This window comes from Antechinus flavipes, chromosome 5 (genome assembly GCF_016432865.1).
Source record: "Antechinus flavipes isolate AdamAnt ecotype Samford, QLD, Australia chromosome 5, AdamAnt_v2, whole genome shotgun sequence".
Taxonomy (NCBI): domain Eukaryota; kingdom Metazoa; phylum Chordata; class Mammalia; order Dasyuromorphia; family Dasyuridae; genus Antechinus; species Antechinus flavipes.
This window is the reverse complement of record NC_067402.1, coordinates 268965695-268983855: the sequence shown is the minus strand read 5'-3', so window position 1 is coordinate 268983855 and position 18161 is coordinate 268965695. Positions and strand designations below refer to the sequence as shown.

The following is an 18161-nucleotide window of genomic DNA, read 5'->3' as shown; positions in this document are numbered from 1 at the left end:
TATAAATAATGCTTAAGGATATAATATTGTTTTAAAGATAAGAAAATTGGATACTCCTATCTGAAATGTGGTATAAAAGTCTAATAGGCTTTATAGAAAATAAAACCCACTTTAATCTAGGTAAGTTGGAAGGAAAATAAATTTGGGACAAGATTTATGAGATATATTTTATGGGAATGTTTAACATATAAGTCTTTATGACAAGTAAATCTGTATCTTCAGAGACAGAAAAATGAATGTAAACTTGGCCTAAATATTGGTAAAAGATATTTATGGTTTAAAGGCATTTAATAAGTTTATACTTTTATAAACAAAGTAAATCTGAAAACAAGGAAATGATAGTACATATTCTAATTGTATATACGGATATTTTCTTGAAGCAGTTTTTGAAACCCATTTACGTCTGCCCATCTTATGAGATTCTTGCCCATATCTTGCCAAAAATCCACAATGGATATGCTCAACTTACTACCTCTTGCTCTTGCTATACATTTTTAAAGTATGAACCACACATTTCTTTCCACTGCCTTTGTATACATCCTTCTTTATTCATACAAAAACACCATGTGTGGAGGAAAGAATGTTGATTTGGAATTAAGGACTTTGGTGGGGGGAGGGGAAGGGAAAGGGAAGTGTCAAATCCTGGCTCTGCCACATTGTAAGTATGTAGAAGAATTTTTTCTGTCCTCAGTTTGCTCATCTACAAAATGAGGATGAATTAGATGATCCCTTGGAGTTCTTCTGGCTTTCAGTGTATGATCCTAGAGTCACCTGTCTCCTTTTTGTTGAATTATAGATGAATGTAGAGCTTGGCTTGTGCAATCACACACATGTTAAAAATATTTCCTCATTAGTCATGTTGTGAAAGAAACAAGAAAAAAAGGGAAAAAACCACCAAAAAAAAAAGTGAAAATAGTATGTTTTAATCAGCACTGACTTCATAGTACTTACGCTGGATGTGGATGTCATTTTCCATCATGAATCTTTTGAAATTGTCTTGGATTGTATTGTTTAGAAGAGCTCAATTTCTGCCACAGTTGATTATCACATGATGTTTTTTTTTTCATCAGAAACACTGGCTGTAAAAAATGATTCCCATCTTTCTGCTTCCTTTCTAATCTTGATTTCATTGGTTTTGTCTGTGCAAAAATTTAGTCATTGCACAGTGTTGCTATTACTGTGTATGGTGTCTTTCCAGGTATTTCTGAACATTTTCTGTTTCAACATCATTACTTGGAATGATAGCATTCTATTATATTCATATACTACAACTTGTTCAACCATTTCCCAATTGATGGGCATCCTGTTGATCTATTCTTTGCCACCATACAAAAGAACTGCTATAATTTTGTACGTGTTGGTTCTTTTTCTCTTTTTTATGATCTCTTGGGAGAGAGAGCTAGTATTGGTGTTGTTGGATCAAGAGGGATCAAAAGTTGGATGGCCTTTTGGTTGGTCAAAGTTCCAAATTGCTCTTCAGAATGGTTGGGTTAGTCTTCTCAGTTCTTTGGCAAAATCTGGCACTGATGACCATTCATTCATTGCTTCTTAAGATGTTACCACCATCCTGCTTATTCCCCATAGGAAAGTATCTCAGAAGTTTTAGAAGGATTCTGACTGCTGCTTCTGCCCCTCCTTTGCTTGATTCTTCCTTTTCTTGGCCCCTTAAGGTAAAGTTTGCCAAAATTAATTTAACCTTCTTTCTTTGACACTCTTGAAAATTTCATTCTCTTATGTGGCTTTCAGAGCTATGCTGCAGCATCCTAGATCTTCATTTTTGCTCTTATCTGACCTTTTTAGCTGACTCAACTTGTTCAAAACAAAAACAAACTATCTTCCTTTTGATTTAGTTATTTTTAGTATTGTCTTTATTATTCTTCATCCTAGTTACCTTTATTAAAGAGATCTTGGTACTAGCTTTGACTCTTTTTTTTTTTTTTTTTTTTGCTTTCCAGACTCAATTAATTGCCAAATTTTATCAGTTTTTGCATAGATGTGATCTCCTGTCCTACTGGTATTGACAAAATGGAAGCCACTGTTGTTGCCAGTCTGTAAGAGCTGGTCTCCCACCTCCAAACTCCTGTACTACAGGTCCATTCAAACCCTCATGCTGGGCATGATCTTTATAAGTCACTCCTACTCAAGACTCCTTAAAAGGGCTCTATTGCTTACTAAATAAAATTCCTTAGCTTGTGCTTCTAAAAACTCTCCTATCTAATGATACTACATTCCCAATGTGTCCCAGTATGTGTCATGTTGAAGGAGGTGTTTCCTTCTAATAGGCTCAAATGAGAACTTTCTGTAACCTCTTCTGTACTCAAGCCGCAAAGTAAGAGTCTAATTAAGTCTTTCATAAAAGAACATTTTTCTGATTAAACTGCTTGAATGAAATGGTTTCTAGTCCATCTTCCATCATTCTAGGCATTCTTTTTCTGAAGATATTTCAGGTTCTCCCTAAAATGGGATGCACAGAACAGAATAAGATAGTTTAGGAGTATGACCTGAGCAAGACTGGAGACACTGAGGGGCACAGAGAGGACACTTTCTTCTCATTTAGATCTGTGCTTCCCTTCTTGTGGATGAGCTTTATTCTTTCTCTCATCCTCATTTCTCTTAGGTTAGGATTTCAGCCCTCTCCAAATGCTGCTCTCTCACCCTCCTTATCTGGCTTTGAGCTCCCCTGGTATTCTTCCTTGGGATACTCTGTGCTGGATGATTCACTTCCCCTTCAGATTTCTGTGGTGTTGGAGATGAAGGACTTCTTAAACAGCTAATCAATCACCCATTCATTCTCATGGAGTTTGGTCCTATATTTTGATTAAAGATTTTATTGTTGTCTTTTTGAATTGCTGTCTCTCTTCAGAGTCATAGTAGGCATCTGAAAGGTTTGGAGGAGTTTCCTTATAGCTTTAAGTTACCATTTCTTCTAAACCATTACTGATTTTTTATTTATTTAGCATTTGACTTCCTTTAAGCAGTTTTTTTTTTATTGTTGTAATCATGTTGATATTGTTATGTTACATTATTTTCATTTTATTTTACTTTGTATCAGTTTGTACATGCCTTCCACATTCTTCTGAATTTATCATTTTCTACTGCATAGAAATATTCTGCTGCATATTCCATGATTGTTCAACCTATCCCCAGAAAGTGTTGCTCTGAATATTTTAGCATGGGCAGAGTGGTGGTAGCAGGTATGGAGCTATGGTAGAATTACTCCTTGTTTACCAGGATGTAGGCACCCAGTCAGATAGTCAGAGGCTATCTGAATATTTTAGCATGGGCAGAGTGGTGGTAGCAGGTATGGAGCTATAGTAGAATTACTCCTTGTTTACCAGGATGTAGGCTATCATTAATAGCACAGACACATACCTGTTCACATACGTGACAGTATCTACTCTTCTGTGATTTTTGTCACTTTATAGGATTTGAGGTAATGGCTTAGCCTTGTTTTCATTTGTACTTCTTTGTAATTTAGAGCTTATTTTTGTGTGGAAGTTGCTAATTTGCAGTTCTCTTGAAAACATTTTCCTATCTCAGGACTGCTTGCCAGTTGAGAAATACTTCTAGGCTTTCCAGGTATGTTGATTCAGTCAAAAAGCAGTAAGCATCTACTGTGTGCAAGGCACTGGAGATAAATACAAGGAGTGTTTTTTAATTCCTCCATAAATGTATGAAATATTATAAAAAGGACAAAAAATATGAATACAGGGGAGTTGAGGGAAAGAGTAATTGAGTAGGTGAAGAAAGCCTGCATTTAATTTATAGAAACTCAGTTCTGAGGTGAGGAAGATGGTAGGATGTATTGCTGAGTGACATCTAAGAGGTTGAAAAAAGATTGGTGCCAAGCTGTGAAGGGCTTTAAGAGATAAATAGAAAGAGATAGAGAGAGACACACACACACACACACACACACACACACACACACACACACACACACACACACACACACACGAGAGTTTGGGCACATCTGTAGTTGGCAGGGAGGTTACAGACCTAGTAAGACTCACTGAGGCCTGACCTGAGACTGTTGTGGCACAATATGAGTAGGGAGAGCTGAAGGAGAAATGGCAAGATTGGTAACTGAATTTCTCATATAGCTAGCATGTCAGAATCTCTTGGAATTTGACATGAATATTTTCCCTACCAGAAAAATTTCTCTTACTCTATCTGCAGTCACTTTTTTTTTTTTTTTTTGGTACAAAAGCTTTTTACATCTCTGTAATAAAAATGGTCTGTTTTGTCTTATACTATCACCACTCTCTGAGGCTTGGGAAGGTGTTTTAAAGGGAACAAAAGTGTTAAGAATTTTTCTCTGTTACACTTGTCCAGTACTTTTTTTTTTGTAGATCCCATTATGAATGTCATAGGACAAATAGATCTTTTAATGGAGATTCTGCCTTTACTAACAGGAGAGGGCATTGGAATACTTGGAGAGATTAACTTAATATTTGTGTTTACAGGTTACATGTCTTGCATGTGATAATAAGTCAAATACAGTCGAACCTTTCTGGGACCTGTCACTGGAATTTCCTGAAAGATACCACTGTAATGGAAAAGAAATGGCTGCCCAGTATCCATGCTTGGTTACAGAAATGTTGGCCAAGTTCACAGAAACTGAAGCTTTAGAAGGAAAAATATATGTGTGTGACCAGTGTAACAGTGAGTAAAGACAGTATGTAATTTTAGATGTGTTTTGTGTCTTGAAAGGGTTACAGTCTTGCAAAGAAACCAAAGGAGAAGGGGAAGATTGCCTTGATTTAGGAAATATGTTCTTCTGGGTTAAGTAACTCACGGAATCAATAAGTCTCTAGGATGACTCCCCAGATTCCCAATTCTCCGTGTGATTCCCAATTCTACCTGGCCACCTTACCCATTATTATTAACCTTTGACCATGTCTTGTGTGCATCTCTCTCCCCTATCTCAGATTGATAACTTAAGTGCTTAGATTGGGAAGCAGGAAAGTGAGGGAAGCTGGGAAATGGGGAATTGGCTGAGGACAACTGATTGGGGAAGGGGGGAGAGAGAGGGAGACAAAAGAATGAGCTGTCAGGATGTGTGTGCTGCCAAGATAGATTACTTACTGATTGTTGTTGGTGAGTGGGCCTGGGCCTGTTGAGGACCCACCTCAGGATGAGATCATCAATTCCTATTGAGGACCAAGCAGGATTCTTTACTCACCAGCAGCACAGTTGATTAGGAGCATCTTACTTGGTTGCCCCCATATATTAGTGATAGGCCTGGGGTTGGTACTATTGCTCCACAGAAAATAATGTTTCATTTCTGTGTCTTGTAAAAATGATTTTAAGGATTTTGATACTAGCTTCAAAGGAGATGTGGTGCTTACCACCATGCTCCTTTTCATTAGACCTCTCTATTTTTCTGAATTGGAGACGCAATGTCAACTATTGTCTACAAAAATATGCAAACTTTTGGTATTCCTAGAATTTAGCATTTGATTTGGGAGTCCCGTTTTTAAAAAAAATAATCCAGGTTTTTAATGCCATGTGATCCACTGAGTAGCTAACAAGAAAGTAATTAAGAATTATGGGCTTTTGGCAAATTTATGTTTGGGGGTGATTTTTTTTTCTCCCAAGTAGATTAGAACCTATTACTGGCAGGGTAAGAGACTTCAGATCAATAGCTCTTAAGAGGGGCCAAAAAGCATAATTGGAGAAGGAAAGATTTATTTTAAGAAGCAGCTCAGGGTTATCAGGCCTTAGCAATGAACTTGAATGTACAGAATGGTTTTAAACTGGCAAGACCCTTGAAGCGTGTTGCTCTCAGTTTGGAGAGAGCTCTCGTTAAAATTGATTCCTTGTAGATAGCAGAAATGCTTGCTCCTCCTGACCTACGGTCTCTGCAACATTAATTTGCTCAGAGCAAACCCCCCTCCCCCCCTTTTTTTTTAAACAATGTAAAAAATTTTAGTTTTAGCCTAGTTCCTAAATTAATAGATTGAATAAGAATTTAAACTTAATTTTCTTAAATTAGTTTTCTTTTCCTTAGTCTGAAATTGAAATTGGGTTTCGTTATACTTTTTCCATTAAAGCAAAGCGCAGGAAATTTTCTTCAAAACCAGTTATACTCACAGAGGCCCAGAAACAGCTTATGGTGTGTCGGCTGCCTCAAGTTCTGAGACTACATCTTAAACGATTCAGGTTTGTATCAGAGATAGCTATTTATAAACTCTGCACATTTTTTGATTTTTAATTTACTGAATGCGAATGTAGTCAGCTTTATCTCTTAAGAATTAATCCATTTAATGATAGTTTTTACTGAACTGTTCTTAAAAAAGTTTTAGAGCCTTTGTGATTAGTCTTGCACAGATCTGTTTCTGCAACTGCTTTTGTTTAAAAAAAGAAAATTACAAAAAATGTTGTGCTTTCGTAATTTCTGCTTGTGGATTTTTAGAAAGTCAAATATGCTTTAAAATATAACATTTTCTCAATCTTTTCCTTAATGCATGTCCTTTCTGCATAGTAGATCCTTAAGAGATTTGCCTTAATAAGAAGGTACAGAGATTCAAAACCATTTTTAAAAAGAGCTGAAAACAAATCACTTGAAGTATCACTGGCTTGCTGAGATCAAGTGCTTGTTATGTAATCTGTGTTAACCAGACTGTGGTTATTCTCAGATCACCACTCAGATGTTAATATTAGACCCATTGGTTAATCCAGCTGATATATGTTTATATGACTGCTCTGTCCTGTTGTGTTCCTCAAGTACATTTAACATATTTATTGTGCTTGGCATACAGTGATAAATTGTGTTTTTGCTTGGGGAATTTGTTCTTGACACATTCATGTATAGATTTCCCTGATCAAATTTATAGTGGCTTATTTTTATTAAACAGATAAAATCTTAGCCCCTCAGTTTAACATTAGGGCCAAAAAGTGCTTCCTCCAAAAAATGTTTTTCCCGCTTAATGGTCCAGCCCACCTGTGCTTCTCCAACCTTGGTCACACTAGACTTCTGTGTTTCCCCATCTCTGTGACATTCCCATTCCTCATTCTGAGCTTTGATTGTGCTGTCCCAACCGACGCCTTCCTCCTTATCCAGACTCCTGTCCTTCAAGCCAGAAACCTCATTCTGTATGAGCATCACTTCCTCTGGTGATTGCAACATATGCTGATAGATCCATCTCCCTCTCACTCCGCGATCTTTTGCTTGCTCTCTTGCTCTCCCACTCTCTCTCCCTCTCCTTGTCTCTTCTTGTCACTCCTTCTCTCTTCTTATTATCCTCTCCCTCTTTCCCTTCTCTTTCTCTCATTGTACTTTATTATTATGCTGCACAATTTGACATTTTACCATATACTGCCTTATTTTCATTTTTCATATGTGCATGCAACATTCCCAATTAGACTATAAGTGTTTTTTGAAGGCAATGGCAGCTGGTGGCACCACAGTGCACCGAGTGATGTGCTTGGAGGTGAGGTGAGGTGCAAAGAACCTGAGTGCAGATCTAGTCTCAACTGATAGGACCCTGAGCAAGTTGAGGAAACTATAAAAGGAGGATAATCATTGCACCTACCTTCCAGGCTTGGGAGGGAGGATGAAATGGGATAATTAATTAGCATAGTGGCAGGCATATAGAAAGCACTTCCTAGATGTTTTCTTTCTCTGACCCTCTTATCCTCTCCTTATTTGCCCAACAGGAATTGTTAAATGATTTGATTAGCACAAGGTACTAAGTCCGTCATTATAGCCACATGTTAGTGACTTGTGTTGAGAAATTGTCATTGTCCTGACTTCATGTAACTTGAAGAATTGATCCTGCTCATTAGGAACTTGACCCTATGATCAGCCCTACTCTGTGACCTTCTAGAGTTTAGGTCACTACAGGGTTCCCCTAGGCTTTCAGAAGTTTTCTGTATCATAAGAGAAACTTAAGTCCCATGTTCTTCCAAATTGTCTTCATCTTTTTTCTTTTTTCTTTTTTTTTTTTTTTTTTTTTGGAGAACTCACACATGGCAAGCATCCACAAGATGGTCAGAAAAAGTGATGTAAGGACATTTTCAAGCTCTCAAGAATTTTAGAATCAATTGTATGACATGGGAGACAGGATATGAGCAAAGTAGAATTGAATTAGCTCAGAAGAAACTCAAGATGTACAAAGTTAGAGAAACTGCCCCAAATATTCATAGGAACTGCTTGTGTTTGACCTGTGGCAGAGCCTTCTCAGCTGGTATTGGTCTGATCAGCCATAGTTGGACACACTGTAACTCCACTCTAGCACTAATGTCATTTTGGTTCTCGTGGAGAATGAAGGACAACAACCGACCATTGTCTTTACCTAAACTCTGATGGATCTTTCCCAAGGCGAGGGGAGGGGGTGGGGAGAGGAAGCTTAGAATAATACAAAAACCCATTTTATGATAATGTTTTAAATACAAATTAGAAAGTATCTGTGTGCTGGTATAATTTTGTTTAACATAAGTATTCTTCCTAAATTCTTAACTAATTAAAATGGGAGCCTTATAAATCGCCTACTTTTACCACCTTAGTTTGTAAATGAAGAAATTAAGGAGAGAGACATAATCTGACCACTTCAGGTCACATAAAAATTAAGTAGCAGAATCAGATTTTTGTCTGTATGTGGCATCTTACAACAGTCTAAATTTATTCTTCTCAGAATCACCATGAGACCTTGTATTCCACAGAAAGAATTGGGTACATTAGGGAAGGAAGGACTTGCTATTTCTCTTAGCGACCTCTGGTATTACCCACAGCACAGGTATAGGGGAGGTGACCACAGTCTTGGTAGATTTGAAACAGAAGCTCAGACGCCTCAAATCACTAAAGCAAATATAGGCCCGCCATAAGGGATGAGCCTCGTTCTTTCCACCCAGAGTTGGAGAAGGGATGGATCAATCATTTGACTTTGCTGCCTCTTTGTGGTCAAATGTTTGTCTGATAATTTGCTCATCTAGCTTTTTTTTTTGTGGGGGGAAAATGTGTTGACATTTTTGTCATCATTGACATTTCCAATAAAAGTAAAACAAACCAACATAGAGATGGGTAATTGACAACTTTCCATACTTTATCCCTTTCTCTGCAGGGGAAAGAAGTGGTTCAATTATTGCCTTTAACCTAAGTTCATCTGCTTGTTGGTATTTTTTGATTGATTTTTTAAGTGATAGTAATTCTGTTATCATTTCTTGGTTTGTTCTCTGTATCAGGTCACACTAAGACTTCTGGTTCTTTCTCATTTCTTTATGTTTCCCATTTTTGGTGCAATAATATTACATTACAATTACATACAGTTGTTTAGTTGTTTCACCCATTTTATGCTGCTATGCCCAATTTAGTACACATTGAATCTGTTTTGTGTTGGGGGTGTGTGTGTGTGTGTGTGTGTGTGTGTGTGTGTGTGTGTGTATAGTGGTGTAGGATTAGCAGATGAAAAGATAGAGTTTTTAGTCATTTTTCTTGCATAATTGTTTCCCAGGACCAATAGTGCATTAGTGTGTATGTTTTCAGTCTCCTCCCTTAAAGCATATTTGTCTTGGTGCCTGGTAAAAATCTCAGTTAACTTTTTTCTATTTTCTTAGTACTGATATGTAATGGGTTTTTTTTTCCCCCTAGAGTGGTTTGATAGTATTCAGTTCCTTTTGAAAATTGTCTGTCCTCAACTTATTTATTGCAGAAAGCTTTTGGCCTTTATATATTTTGTCAATTTTTTGAACTGTATATCAGACCTTGCAGATTCTCTGATTAAGGGGAGAATTTGAAAGTAGATAAGGTATGGAAGAGAGCAGAAAAGGCTTTTTATTTTACATAAAATGTTTGCATAAACAAGTAGCTTAACAGAAATTGTGGAATGAGATCACTTGCTATTAGTGATCTCAAATAAAAGTCTTGATAATCTATCCATAACTTTAGATGGCCATTGTACATTGACCCAGCCTTTCCAAAGAACTGATTGGCTGGCCTGGGTAGTAAATGACAAGAAGTTTAGCATATTTTGTCTTTAACTTTTTTCCCCAAGGTGGTCAGGGCGTAATCATCGAGAGAAAATAGGAGTACATGTTGGTTTTGATGAAATTCTAAACATGGAGCCATATTGCTACAGAGAGTCTTTAAAGTCCCTCAGACCAGAATGTTTCATCTATGACTTGTCTGCTGTTGTCATGCATCATGGGAAAGGGTTTGGCTCAGGACACTATACTGCATACTGCTACAACTCTGAAGGAGGTAGGGACTGAAAATATTTTTCTTATTACAGCTTTGGTCAACATATGAAAACATTGGGTGAAATTAGGCTTGGGATAAAATCCACATCTAAAAGCCCTGAATTTGGCTTTCTTCTCTGGTGCTATTAACTTTGGTAGGTAAAATATTAGCATCAGGACTTTGTAATTAGAATAAATATTAGAAGTGAACTAAACCCTTAGATCAGATTCAAAGTAGCCCATTATTAAAAAAACAAAAAGCTTTCCTTTTAAATAAGGCAGTTTAGTGGTCATTCTTATGGTTTATTAGCATTTTAGATTTTCCCCAGATTGTAACAAAAGATAATAGGAATAATTTAGCTAATTAAAAGCCACAAGTGGGAATGCCAGATTTCAAAGAGTAAAGGAGCAAATGGATCTGGGCATTTAATGCTAGTTGGGGCATGGGAAGAGAGAGAATAAAACCCACTTCCCTGATGGGCAAAGTTAATCTCCAAACTTTTTTCTGTTACTAGCAGAAATCAGTTTGGAATTGTAACTCTTTCTTGCAATTAGAACTTGCCCAGTCTCCTGTTGCTGCCAAAAAGCAAGTGGCATTGGGTAAAAGTGCCCTGATTTATCAAAAGTTGGCCAGTTGCTCTCTGTGAACTCGGCTAAACCAATAACAAATAGGCCTTGATTAGCGGATTTAAATCTTGTTTAATAAAGCAGTGAGAGAAGATAACTTCTAATCAGGATATGATGCACTTTTTTTGACATGAAAGATAAGTAAAATATATTTAAGCAGTAAGTTTATTCAATACTGTTTGAGAATATTTTTAAGCAGCATTATAATTTTACTGTCAGCAAAACAAATGTTTAGTCATGCTAAAAAAAATCCTTCACCTAGAAAAAATGCTACGTTCTAATAAAATACAGTTGCTATTTTGGATTTTTCTCTATAGCTGTTTTAATTATATACCTAACTTTTTAGGATTCTGGGTACACTGCAATGATTCCAAGCTTAACATGTGCACTCTGGAAGAAGTGTGTAAGGCCCAAGCTTACATCTTATTTTATACCCAGCGAGCTCCTCAGGAGGACGAATATTCGAGACTCTCAGCTCCCGAATTATTGTCTCCCAGTCCACAGCCGGCCAGGGAAGAAGCCAGCCCACCTCTGAGTGCCAGAAGGAGCTGATCCAAAGACAGTGACTTACTATGGTGGCTTGGGGCCTTATGCTTTGAATCCGGCTGAGGTAGGGGGTTTGTTTTGTACTTTCTCTTGTGAATCAGTGTACACTATGTTTATATATTTTGTATCTAGCAGAACAAAGCATTCTTTTTACAGAAACAAAGTTGATATAAATTAACACTTGTATATTGACAGTAGGTAACTTTTAAACATTTTTTAAAGTACCTGGAGTTTTCTTATACAGCTGTTCTATTTTGTTTTGTTTTTTAAAAAAAGTCTTTAAATTTTTAATGTTTACCTCAGACTGGTGTTCATTCTTTTTTATCTTTTTTTTTTTTTTTAAATCATGGATTTTTATGAGACTGTCACTAAAATTCTGGTTACACCATTTTATGTACATTTGTTATTGCATGCCTTTTTAAAGGCTATTCCTACAGGGCTAAATCTTTTAGGTATGAAGATAGACCACTTCACCAAAAAAGGGTTTCTTTTAGGCCAGCTCTACAATTCTGAGCACCGACATGTGCAGGACTCTAGAAGATGCAAAAACAAGCTGTTCTCGAAGGCCTTAGTCACTTGAACAATTAAATCTTTTTCATAAATTAGCAGGTGACTTTTGGTTATATTCTAGACAGTCAAATAAGTGACTGCATGGCCTAGTTCTGATAGACCTGGCTACGTAGGAATGTTTTGTTTTGAAATACTAGAGCAAAGGAAAACTGTTCTTGACTGGGCATATTCACGTGTCCAAATGAACAACAGGCAGCTTATATAACCTTTGTATATGTGAGTGAGCTTAGTATTGTGGGTATTGGGAAGAATTGAGGAGGATGACAGCCACGACGGGAAGGATTTTGTATCTTATTTGTACAAAATGACTTGTGAATTTAAATGTTCCAATAAGGCACACTATCCCTGCAACCAGAAAATGTGAATTTAGTGACCAATATACAGAGATCACAAGACAAAGCCTAAATACAATAGTCTAAAACTAAGTCTCAGAAGGTCCTAGCAATTTCTTGCTTGGAAAGGACAGATCTCCTAAGGAAGCTTAGTAGTTTGGGTGAATCAGAATGGGAAGTTTTTAAGGAATTATGGAGGGCATAAAAGAAAACCATTCGTTCAAAAACGTATTTGTGAGAATCAGTGTATTATTACCATGCTGCACTTTGTATCTCTCTTAATGACCGAGTGGATTGTTTGTTCTCTTGCTCTCAGTATCTCAAGTAGGGGTTGTAGATGCTACCCCACAATAGCATAAGCCCAAATATGACACAAGTTCCTTATCTTTTATAGTATCTTCCTTTTTAAAAGGTAATGTTTCGAGGGACCTAAATTGGTTAAGGTCTCTACTTACCTTTCCTTGTACTTCATTTCAAGGGTTGGCTCTTACCATGAGCACGTAAGGATGAACTTAATCCCGTTAGGCCAGCCTACTTCCCTTCCACCTTGAAATTCATAGACCCCATGGTTTTTTCTTTCAAAAGTTCTTCTAATTTTGCTGCCTCTTGAGGAATGGGAAAATGTGACCTAGCCTAGTATTAAACCTTATATACAGTTGCTCTCTTTTGGGAGTGCTCGCCTTAAGCACAGGAGGAAGATGAAGATTCCCTCCCCACTCCTACCATTACACTGTTGTTATATGCCTCCAGCATTTCTCCAAAATTAAACACAAATGGGGAGAAACAACTCTGAAAAACTCACATTCAGAAACAGATTTGGGGAAAGTGGCAACACTTCACCCAATTCTGTTGTGATGAGAATTTACCACTGAACTAAGGAAAAGGATTTGTGCCAAAATACAACTTGAGTATTAGCTAAATGCTAGGGTTTGAAATTGTTTGTTTCATTAAAAACCTATGCAAGTTGTTACCTCAACTGTTAGATAATTATACCTCAATAAAACTTAATGTGGGCAATATTGAGTGTTGTGTTTTTGTCACTCGTTAAGGGAGGTTATGGTGCCAAATGTTATCTTTGTGTAAAGAGTATATGAGGAGAAGCTAGAAGCCAACAGCTGTCCCAAATGATTAAATACTTCCAGGTGTCATCTGCTCAGGGTTTCCTGGTAAAGGGATCTGTCTTCAGTGTCACCCACCTGTCAGCTTGTTGGAGTTACTTTTCTGTTTTGTAATCAGAAATGGCTGGGGAGGTTCTATTTGTTTTTCATCTTTTGAACTTCAGGAGAAAAAAAAAGTTAAGAAATTGTACTAGTCTTTAAGAAGGTAATTATTGTTTTTTCTTTTTGCTGGGAGTAATCTCTTAGGATTTGTTTCAGTGAATAGTGCTAAAGTGACGAAAACATTCTTCTGCAAGCTAAGTACGTCTGTTTGACCAATTACAATGGGCAAATAAGGTAAGTCCGACATTAACTACATGCATCTAACAAAAAAGCAACATTTTTTTGATTGTAAAGTAATTTACTAAAGGCACTATTGTTAAAACATCAAACTAATCATTTGTTATCCAATAAGGTACATCATCATTATTTTAACATGACAAAAATGATTCCAAGAGATACATGGATGGTAGTTAAAACACTTCTGAAATCCACAGCCTCCCTAACCTAGATCACATCCCCCAAAAGTTCAGCTGATTTTAAGATTTAATACAATGATGCTGTACTACCCAGTCACCTGGGGAAGAAGAGCTTGTGCACATAATTGGTCCAGGAAATCTGTATTACTAGGATCACATATCAAGCTCCAGCATTATAAAGTAAGCTAGTATCAGTAACGAAATTGCTGTGCTATATTTGCAATTAAACATACTTTAAAGGTGGTGACTTACTGTTTCCATTTGTAAAGCATGCTTTTTGTTGTCCCAGTTCTCCGCCCCGCGTGCTCCCCCCTCCCCCAACACTTTTTAGCCCAAAAGGAGGAACTAGCTTTTCATTCATCATCCAAGGGGGAAGGTCTAGTTCTGAGATGGCAGAAACATCTTTTAGAGAGGCTGCTTATTTTAAGCTTGAGAGATGACAAACCTCTCCCACTGAGGAAGTCATAGGTTTCTTTGTATGAGAGAACAGGATGGTGATTGGTGAACAAGAATAACAAAACTAAAACAACAGGCAATGACATTGTGAATCGATGATGGGTAACAACAGGATGGGAGCATACTTAAAGCATGCCCGTTGTTTTAAGGCTTTTTACCCTGGTACAAAATAGCAAGCCAAAAAAAGTCATTACAGTTTTATGTTTTGGGACGGTCCCAACTGAGTATTTACAAGTAAGAAAAATTGGGATTTTCCTTTTAAAAACAGCAGTCTCAGATCAAACCCAAGTAAAATATGACCCTTCACACTAAAATTTTGGGGGGATTTTGCATACTTAGACATTACAGTTTTATGTAACAGCACTGCAGACTCATCCCCCTAAATCCCTGATGTTGATTTGATTTGAGACGCCACTAACCTCATCCCATCAAATTGGCTCATTCTATCAGAGTCTAGTGACTTCAATTTTAATTGTTCTATTCAGAACAAAAATTCAACCTAGAAACTTCCCTGCTTTCCTTTATGATGCTTCAACCTCAAAAGGCTTCTTTTCCAGGTACATCTTCTGCTAGGAAAGCTGAAGAGGTTTTTTTTTTTCCCCCTCAGTGTGGATTTGACAATCAAGAAAAAAGTTCCATTTTAGTTAGTCAGGATTAGAGGTTGGCAGAATGCTTGAAAGTTAATGTATCTTTTTTCCATTGATTGGAGAAAATGAGGATTAACAGGGTCATAGAAAGAAAATGAAGACGTCTCGAAGACCAAATTCTGCTAATTTGGACATCCATTAGGACGAAAACAGGAGCCAACTGCTTGGTGCACTGCTGAGGTGGCGTAATCCACTGCCTGAGCAGGAGAAATCTACATTCCAGATTATAATAAAAGACATAAGTTCTCTTTTATATTAGATACAGCCATCTCTTGCCCAGAATTAGAACCACAAACATTAAAATGTATCTCTTAGATCTGAAAATTTGTCTTTATTTTTTACAAAATGGAATCCAGGAAGTTTTAAAAGGCAATATACCAGAGGGCTTAATTAAGTGTAGTAGAATTGGGTGTTCATTCAAAGCATTCAAGGAATATGGTAATATAAATATCTGAAAAGCATCTTTTATAATAAATGTTCAAAACAAAATGTATAACTCATTCCAAACTAAAAATTGAAGCTTCCATAGCATGTTTTCCTGAACAGAAAATATTGAAGTTTAACATTTGTGAAATCTCTCTAAAGCCCTGAAAGCTTTTTCCTTCGTTAGTTACATTAGGAGACTTGCCTTTGAATTCCTTCCTTTTCACACATGGGAAAAGTATTACAGAGGTCCACTTGTTAAAAACAGACAATTATGTTTGTTGCAAATTATTTCTGGTATAATGTATTCCAACAAAGCCTAGATAAAGCTGCTTGAGGTGGCCTCGGGTTATATTTAATAGTCATCTCCTCTGCTGACAACTTCTTTACATGTCGGGCGTAAGAGGATGGTGTGCTCAAATTGTGCTGTATAGGAGCCTTTGATGTCACATAAAGGGGGATAGGGATCCACAATCCCCAAGTCACACAGATTCTTGAGAGCCATTAGATATTTACTTTCTCCTAGGCGATCTAGCCACCTGCGGCAGAAGGCCAGAGTGCCAAAGTTTTCATTGATGACATTTAACAAGTGTTTTGCTCTTGGAAGTCTGAAAGGCAAAAAAAAAAAATAAAAAAATAAAATAAAACCCAAACCAAAAAAAATTTTTTAACATGAAAGCCAAGGAACAAGGATTATTATATCTAAACTAAACTAGTCTAAAGCTGTTGCAAAAATCTTAAATATGGAAAGAAAAGTTCTTTCCAGGCAGACTCTTAATTTCTTCTAAACCTTCTACGAAGTCATTAACTTAAACTGTCTTCAATTCCCAATTAGCTCTCCAATTTGGTTTTTCATCAGCTCTTCCTGAATCATCATGAACAAATTCCTTTTCTTCTGTACATAAAACCTTCAAAGTCAAGTCATCTTAAATTCTACAGTGGTCCAACACATAAGCAATTCTCATCCCATTATGACTCAGTTGTGATACCCTTCCATTCAACTTACAAATTTTGGCAATGACTACTGGGGCACCTCGTTAATAACTAGGATGCCTCCAAGTGCTTGACAGTAAATTTAAAAGGCCAAACATAAGACAATAATCTGAAATGGCGCTATGGGCATGCCTCACTGTATGTCGAAGTATTGAAGATGATGTAGAATAATAAAAACAATTTCCCAGAGATAAAACACACACACACACACACACACACACTTATTACTATGCAAGTTTTTTTTTTTTTTTTTTTTTTTTGGGGGGGGGGGGCGCGCAAAGAAGCTTCTCACCTTATTGGGACATGTCCAACATCAAAATTTTTCATATAATGTGAACATTCCATATCATCATGCACCACACCTTTTCCTGTACTACCAAAGGTTTCTATCGCATATACTTCACCTTCCTTTAGGGACACAAAAAAAAGAAAATGCAGATAAATTAAGGGAAAATGATATATGCTGGATGGCTCAAGATGAAGAGGCATTAGGTACCTCAGCATTCATAAATAACACCATTACTAGGAAAGGGAAAATAGTAGTAGTATCCCATCAACTGGGGAAATGGTTAAGGAAATTATCTGTTTGAAAGACAAAGATAGATGAGTTATATTTTTGGCCAAGATTACCACTGAGGCCCAGTACAAAAAGTGCTAACTAATTGATGTGGGTACACAGCAGATAGTAAATGACTTACCTCCATTCTTGTCGCTTCTCCTCCTTTCACAATGGGCACTGTTTTCCCAGCATGGATTCTATATGGCCCAATTGAATGTCCATTGAGGTTTCGAATGGGCTTCACTATATCATAACCAAAGATAGAATATGATCAGCCCATTACAATCATAGCAGGAAAGGAGCTTTCTATTGTGCTCAAGAAGAATCATATTGACAAGCAATTGAATTGTCACTTTACATGTAGAATTTAGCCTACTGTTGTGGGAAAAACACAAAAGTTTTTTGTGGGCTAGATTTTCCTGACACATAGTAGCTATAACAAAACATCTTACTCCATGCCACATGTAGACACCAAGTTTTAAAACCCTTTCAAAACGTGTCGCCTCTATTCCATGAAAAATGGCCAATGAAGCCTAACAATGAAAAATTTAGTTTTATCTCCAAAAAGAACCTGAGTAGGAGACATTATATAGACAGAGCAGTGACTTATTGGAAATCCCCAACAAACCCTGACATCCCAAGACCCAGTTTTTTTCTTTAGTGTTGGTACACAGGTAGACCTGTCTAGTCTCATTCTGCTCAGCAAGAATTCTCAGGCAGATGAATCTAGCAAGTGTTTTGAGGTGTTTTATTTTAAATTGCCTTTTGTGCAATAATAGGCCATCGTGATTGCATTCTAAAAGAACATACCTTGATATGTTTTTCCATCAATTTCAACTTCATAAGATTCCATAACTTCTTGGATAGCTTCACCAACGTCACAAAGACGAACATCAATTCCAGCACACTGAATACAAACACATTAAACTGTAAAAAAAGAGTACAAAACTCACTCCCAATTCATTTTGTTAAGTAGAACACTGAATTTGCATACCTTTATTCCAGTGTTAGTAGCATCTTTTACAGCCTTTAACAATGTGTCATATTTGGGGTTGAAAGTGACAGTAAAAGCACAATCGATAATCCTACCTGAAAAAGAATTTTCTCATTTAGGTTTTTTGCTTTCTTACAAAATTCCAAGATTCTCTATAATTGCTGAGGCTGTATAGAAGCTGATTATCTGATAAGTTGGCATC

The 18161-nt window shown here is 36.9% G+C and overlaps 2 protein-coding genes across 5 annotated transcripts in view; one reads left to right on the top strand and one right to left on the bottom strand.

Annotated features, from left to right (window-relative positions):
* Positions 1–14134, top strand: part of USP44 (ubiquitin specific peptidase 44) — a 37540-nt gene extending 23406 nt beyond the window's left edge. For 2 of the 4 annotated variants that reach the window (XM_052000905.1, XM_052000904.1), the window contains exons 3-6: positions 4464–4662; positions 6054–6162; positions 9993–10198; positions 11150–13268. In XM_052000905.1, the coding sequence (XP_051856865.1) occupies positions 4464–4662; positions 6054–6162; positions 9993–10198; positions 11150–11355 (720 nt within the window). In that variant the 3' untranslated portion in view covers positions 11356–13268. Of the gene's footprint in view, positions 1–4463; positions 4663–6053; positions 6163–9992; positions 10199–11149; positions 13269–13615 lie in introns of those variants that run through there. The other 2 variants (XR_007954252.1, XR_007954251.1) reach the window with 2 other exon arrangements.
* A 1167-nt stretch (positions 14135–15301) lies between these two features.
* Positions 15302–18161, bottom strand: part of METAP2 (methionyl aminopeptidase 2) — a 39711-nt gene continuing 36851 nt past the window's right edge. The window contains exons 7-11 of the mRNA XM_052000907.1: positions 17960–18054; positions 17776–17872; positions 17105–17208; positions 16699–16814; positions 15302–16021 (exon numbers count right to left, since the gene is read on the bottom strand). Of these exons, the coding sequence (XP_051856867.1) occupies positions 15769–16021; positions 16699–16814; positions 17105–17208; positions 17776–17872; positions 17960–18054 (665 nt within the window). The 3' untranslated portion in view covers positions 15302–15768. The remainder of the gene's footprint in view (positions 16022–16698; positions 16815–17104; positions 17209–17775; positions 17873–17959; positions 18055–18161) is intronic.